The 6639-nt window shown below is 34.2% G+C and overlaps 1 protein-coding gene across 2 annotated transcripts; it reads right to left on the reverse strand.

The window, feature by feature from the left end:
- Positions 1 to 1816: 1816 nt before the first annotated feature.
- On the reverse strand, positions 1817 to 5673 carry LOC145014784 (methylsterol monooxygenase 2-2). Of its 2 annotated transcripts, none has more exons than XM_078973226.1 (8): positions 5427 to 5673; positions 4042 to 4179; positions 3817 to 3962; positions 3618 to 3737; positions 3327 to 3539; positions 3145 to 3225; positions 2938 to 3031; positions 1817 to 2068 (listed from the first exon to the last, which is right to left on the reverse strand). In XM_078973226.1, the coding sequence occupies exons 1-7, from the start codon at positions 5454 to 5456 to the stop codon at positions 2953 to 2955; spliced, it is 807 nt and encodes a 268-aa protein (XP_078829352.1). In that variant the 5' UTR covers positions 5457 to 5673; the 3' UTR covers positions 1817 to 2068; positions 2938 to 2952. The 2 variants fall into 2 exon arrangements, with proteins under 2 accessions (XP_078829352.1, XP_078829353.1); XM_078973227.1 differs by lacking the exon at positions 1817 to 2068 and adding an exon at positions 2270 to 2510.
- Between the last annotated feature and the right edge of the window lie 966 nt (positions 5674 to 6639).

A 6639-nucleotide genomic window follows, 5' to 3' on the forward strand; every position in this document is an offset into this window, starting at 1 on the left:
TATCTGCAGCAGTATGCAAATGTTAAAAAAAACAAACACGCTTCTTATTATAGTCTGCAGCCGTTTGGTCCACTTCTTCTACTGCAGAGGGTTGCAAAGTGTGTCTTTGTTATTGAAATGTGATTTATTTATGGTTTTTAAAGCTAAAGTTTTTGTGTCAAACAAGGTGTTGTTTTTGAGACGTGCCCTTATATACTTTATATACTTGATGGCATATAATATTCAATATTTGGTTTTTAATCGGATCAAATATATGTCTAATTTCAATGTTTTAGATTGGCCTCAAATGATGTTACTCACTTTTGTTTAAATGTTTCTTGTAACTTTTAGTTCTTACATCGTTAGTTTTTTTATTGCATTCCGTGCCTTCTAAGAAAGGATAATAGAAAAATAATATAAGGATAATAAAAAAAAAAATACAGCAAAAAAAAATACTAATTTTCATAAATGGTCCATGTAGTTTGTCTAAATATCAAGTTTCATCTCTAACTTTTTTCGATTTCATGAGGAGTCCATGTGGTTTTACTTTTGTGCATTGTTGGTCCCTTAGCCAAATAAAAAGACTTTTATATCCTTTTATTTTTTTTATATTTTCTTTTAGCTAATATTAACATTAAAAAAAACACCCCCACAACCATCTCGATCCTCAACCCCTACCCCACTAACACCCTAATCAAATACTTACCGGAAAGAAGGCTACGCCAACACTTTCTTCCTTCCTCATCTCCAACAAACCTCTCTCATCATCGAACCACCATCCCGTTTTCAAGACATAATTGCTTCACAGTCCAAACATTTGTTCATCTTCATCTCCATTCAAACTTCTCTTCATCTTCATCTCCATCTGTAAAACTAGAGTACACCATAGTTCCCATTCTAGGGTTTATTATCTCACCTATTCAGTGATAGGATCAAGATGATGGCAACCAACTCAACCAAGGGAAAGAGACAAACATTAAGGACAATAAGGAAGAAATGAATTCGTTTTTCGTTTCATTTTTGGGTTAGACTAAAGAACATCATCGAAAATTAGGGAATGAACAAAGATGGTGACAAATCTAAAATGTATTCGGATGAATCGATTTTGATTATCTTCATATTCATCATATCGTGTTGTTCAATTGTTTGGGAGGAATTGATGAGATGCCCGAATTGGAGAGTTGAAATCGCTTCGATCCCTTCATCTCCAATAACCCCACCATTGTTTTCCCTTCTTCCCTTCTGACGATGGTCGATTCGTTCATATGCAACAAATCCACTACAACACCACCATCTATGGTCCCCTACATCATCACCCTTATCATCCACTATCCACTAATTCTCTTGTCTCTATTTTTGGATCGCAATGAACCTCCATACCACCACCTCTCAAAATTCTAGAACAAGGGGAAGCTTTATGAAGGTGTAGTGTTTTACATCTTTTGGTTTATTCATTACAGATGTGGGTCTTATTTGTGTTTCATCTTGTTCATAAGTTCATGTGTAGGTGTGAAAATGGATTGAGTTTGGTATTGATTTCATTTTCTTGGTGGCAGTGGACCAATGGTGGCAAGTTGTGGTGGAGAGGCTCATGAAAAGGAGATGCAAAGGGTAGGGTGGTTAGGGTTTATGTGCGAGTGGTTGTAGTGTTGAGCAGTAGTGGTGAATGGTGGTGATAATAGTGACAAACATTTTCTATTTAAATAATTATATAATAATTAATATAAATTCTAATTAACCAAAAAGAAAAAAAAAAATAAAAGAAACTATAACAAGGTAAATAAGTGTTTTTATAAGGTACCAACCATGCATGAAATTGAAATCATAGGGACCTTCGTTGAGACCGAAAAAAGGTAAATTATGAAATTTTAAATTCTAAGAAACCACAGGACCAGATTAGTAAATAAAAAATTTAAAAAAAAAAATTATCCAGATGTTCTTAGTACGAACTTAAGCAACATGTAAAAGTAGAAACTAACAGATTTCTTAAATCAATAAGGCTTTCTGGTATCGTTGCGCGTGAATGATGGTCACCTCATCAACAAACTATTCAACAATCCAGTCCACTAACCTCATGAAATGGTGTTCACTAGTAAAATACCAAAAAATAAAAGAGAATGAGAAAAGCACTCTATAATAGCATTCAGTAGATTTTATATTCTTTTAAGTCATTCAAAAAATGTTTTTATAGATAAAATAATTATTTGCAATAATTTTAAATTTATTTGTTAATAATGGTTTCATAATATTTTTTATATATTAAATATATTTTTTTCTGTAAAAAAGTATATATGTAAAATAATGAATAACGTTTCTTAGAAATCACGATAAAATGTTCTAAAGCCATCAGCGACCAAAGGTTTTCTTTATGGTACAAAAGTGGAACCAGAATGTATATGGTCAAACAGTCATAATGACAATATACTTTAAGCCAATTTTTAATAATATATTTTCAATCAAAAAACAACGCATTCTTTTTTTTATTGTTTCTTTTTCATTTTGTCGCCAGGCAAAGTCGCAGCAAGTATCAACTACGAAATACAAAAGAACCATTAAGTCTCAAATAAACAAAAATTGAAATATGTTGGTATATTGTACGAAAATAATTCATTACCAAAATACAAAATATAGAATAAGTTACATTTCTGGTCCCTGTGCAGCAAATTTTTTTCAATTTTGGTCCTAAAAAGTTTTCTCTTGCTGTCTCTGTTCCAACTACAATTAATATATCTTTTGGACCAAAATTGCAAAAATTAGCTATGCTCAGGGACCAATAATGTAATTCACTCAAAAGATAAATTACAATTCATCGACCATTTTTCATGCACACGTTTAAAGGAGAAAAAAACAATACTTGTTATTCAACAAGTTTCTTTTTGGTTCTGAAAAGGATTTTCAAATCAACAAAGTTAAAAGTCTAGAAACAAATCACATTCAAGAAAAAAAAAAAAAAGGAACCTTTTCTCCCCTTAGTCAATTCTCTTTAAACATGGCTTCCTCTTCACTCTTCAATGCCTTCAGCTTTCTGTACCCACTGTCCGTGCCAAATAACCTGATATGAAAAGATGTCATTTGTCACATCACAATCTTGTACACAACATAACAGACTGTACTGCGTTTGACATGACATAATACAGATAAAAAAAATTAAAACTAAAGTCTTACCAGTCCATGTAGACAAAAGTTGACGAGTAGTTCCCTGATTTGGTGTAGATAAGTCGGTGATGATAGTCGTGAAAGTCGGAACTGAATTTTTTTTTTTTTTTATAAAAGGGAAATTTGTTATAGCAATAATAATGTTAGCAAATATTATAAAAAATATATATTATTTATAGAGTAAAACTAACCCCCCGTATAAAGGAAGAAAGTTTGAGGGGCTCCACGGGAAATGATAACCACAATGTGCCTCAACTGTCTCAAGAACTCTCACCACCATCCACAACCAAAGTGTTATGAGATGTGGGCCCGTGATGGCAGGACCGAAAATAGTAGCAAAACCAAGGAATAATATTTCAGCAGGGTGTGCATATTCTGAAGTCAATCCAAAAGGCGTTGCATACCTGTTGTATAAATGAATTAAATAAATGAAAAAATGAAAAACATTGAGCTCATTAAGTAAAAAAGAAACAGCCTCTTACTCATGATGGACACTGTGGACATGCTTATACAGCCATTTGGTATGTAAAATTCTGTGTCCCCAGTAAAATATAAAGTCTTCTACTATGAAGTAGAATATTATCTGTGTAGACATTACTTTCCTACAAAGTGAAAACGGATTACAATTGAGAAAATTAATGAGAAAAAATATATATATTTTATGTTTTGACTTGGAAATACCAGGATGGCAATGGAAGACTGCTTCGCATTCCCATGAATCTGAAGACAGGATATGAAGCAATCATAACAGGGAGATTGACACAAAAATGATACAATAGTAAGCGAGTGATGCATTTATTTTGAGCTTCATTGGTGTTATTCTTCATCTGGATATAAAAATGTAACAAAATTAATGACATTAAAAAAACAGGTTTTCAAAGGCATGAGAATGTGAGATAGTTAAACCTGAATTTTGTACTTGTTGAGCCATCCTGCCCTTTCTAAGTAAATGAAAGGAAGTCCAGATAAGAAGAAAACAGATTCATGAAGCAAAAAACTTCCAAGGCAAGCCAGCTGAAAGTCACTGAAATTTGTGATCAGATACTGCAATTAGAAAAAGAAAAAAAAAAAAAAAAAAAAGGGTCAGTAATCAGTAATCAGTAATCAGCCTCTGTATCTTGGTGTTAAACCACAGGAAATAAGTTGTAATACAAGAATGTTTTATGTCTACATAAGATGTGATAAACAAATAAAAGAACCAACCTAGTTTTCTTTAAAATGTTCTTGTGTGACAGGTTTGTTCAAAGGATATTAAAAGGTTTTATTAGATAAGTGTTGAGTTTTCAAGAAAAAATAAGTAGTGGAAACATTCTTAGGCTTATGCTCCTGAAAATGTAATTACTTGGACAACAAATTCAAAAGTGATCATTGGACTTGAGGAAAAGGAGATGAAAAGTAAAGCATGAAAGGAAGGACCGAAGTTCATCAGTTCTAAAAGGGTGAGGATACAAAAGAAACAGAGTGGGTTATCCATTTATCATCTGCTAAAAAACTACAGAATCATAAGCCTTTAGGCTGAAATGTACCCAATTTGATTTTCATACTTCCACTTGTAGAATAAATTAGAAAAGAAGGGGGCATTTCCCCCCTGTTTTAAGCCCCTTTTGTATTCTGTACAGCCATAAGTTTCTAGGCAAAAAGTAAGCATCCAGAACTTCACTAATTCATCACATAAATCACAAGCTGCTCGTGTTAATGTGGCCCAAAAATTGTTCAAACAAAGGAAATAGGAGAATCATTTACTAATATAATCAAAACATAGATTGCAAGCAGCAAATTGACAAGATTACAAGAACAGTAAAATCATTTAAACTTGAAATCAAAACTTAGAGGTCAATAAGAAATTTGACACCAAATTACCAAATACCAATTAACTAGATCTCTTGACACCCCTGATCCTTTCACTTCAAAGTTCGGTGATGCCTTCCTTACATCCAATCCTGAACATGTATAATCTCATGCATGTGCTAAAGTATGAGAGTACTACATTAAACGCAATTACCCGAGTTCCGACTTGCGAATCATACTAAAATCTCCTCCAATACAAATAACTATTCATGTCAGCATTAAAGTTTAGTTATTCTTCAATCAACACATATTCGATAGCACAAATTCTTACTTATAGATCAATGCGACGCAGATTTATGAATACAGAGCCGATAACACTGGCACATACATCCAAAAATCGGTACAAACAAACTATCCATCAATGAGACCAAATCTAAGGCAACGGAAGAAGCAAAACGCGTAGTATAATATCAATACAGTCGGAAAAGAGGAGATGACGTTACCGTCCAACCAGATTCGATGATTGAAGCCATGGAATCCGGCCAGGATCCAGCCAAAGCAGATGACAGCAAGAGAGAAAGCGAAAGAACAGATGGTGGAAATGAATCAGAGCTCGTGGGCACTCCACTTGTACTTGTCCATTCACGAATCCCTCACTCCCCCGGATAACAGTGAGCTTTTGGGGGATTTTCAGGGGAGGGTTTTTATGTGTGTATCGGAGTTGTACGTTGTGCTCTAAAAGTCGTAATATTTTCGATACATCATGGGTGGTTACGAAACTGTATACAGATAGGGAGAGGTTTAAAATGTATGCACGTTTCAACGACGTCATACTTGGTTAAAAAACGGCAAGTGGGTCTCACCCGCATGTTCCAAAATGGTATGACAGTGATATGCCCATTTTTACTATTTTCTTAAAGGGATAATGACTCAAAGGTAATCAATTTTTGATTTTGTTTATATTTAGTTACTAAATTTTTTTTTTTTTTTATCTATTTGTCATTTAACTATTGAAACTGTTCACATTTTACCCTTATGATCGGCTGTTACCGGTCATAAGGGTAAAATGTGAACAGTTTCAATAGTTTAGTGACAAATAAATAACGAAAAAAAGTTTAGTGACTAAATGTGAATAAAATCGAAAGTTCGTTTCCCTCTAAAAAATTCAATGGCTAAATGTGAACAAACTTCCTATTGTATTATGTTTTAGCAAATTATTTATTTTTGTTTAATTGTAGCAACATTCGTTGATGAAGAAATCTATGAAATAAAAAAACAAAATTTAACATCCGGATTTCCAGGTATCATAATTTAAGCATTTTTCTTTTGAGTTATAAAGAGAGACTCGACGAGTTGACGCCTTAACTCATCGAGTAAGGTCGCGACTGATGACTCGGATTAATGAATGTACTCGACGAGCCGGTGAGGCGACTCAACGAGTCCGCGCTGTTGGCAGAAACCCTAAATCTTTGGGCCTGAGCCATATTTAAAGACACTTATGGCCTTCAATTGCGACTACTGTAACGACCCGTTCCCGGTATGTTGATTTATTGGTAATTATAGTGAGTTTTTCAAGAGGGACTCGGCGAGTTCTAGCCTGACTCGCCGAGTAGGGTCGCGCCTGAGGGCACGCGTGAGCCGGGGACTCGGCGAGTCCATATCCCTGACTCGGCGAGTCCATCTGTCTGGGTGAAACCCTAAATTCCCCGGGTTGCC

Source organism: Lactuca saligna, chromosome 9, assembly GCF_052625555.1.
Source record: "Lactuca saligna cultivar CGN05327 chromosome 9, ASM5262555v1, whole genome shotgun sequence".
Classification (NCBI taxonomy): domain Eukaryota; kingdom Viridiplantae; phylum Streptophyta; class Magnoliopsida; order Asterales; family Asteraceae; genus Lactuca; species Lactuca saligna.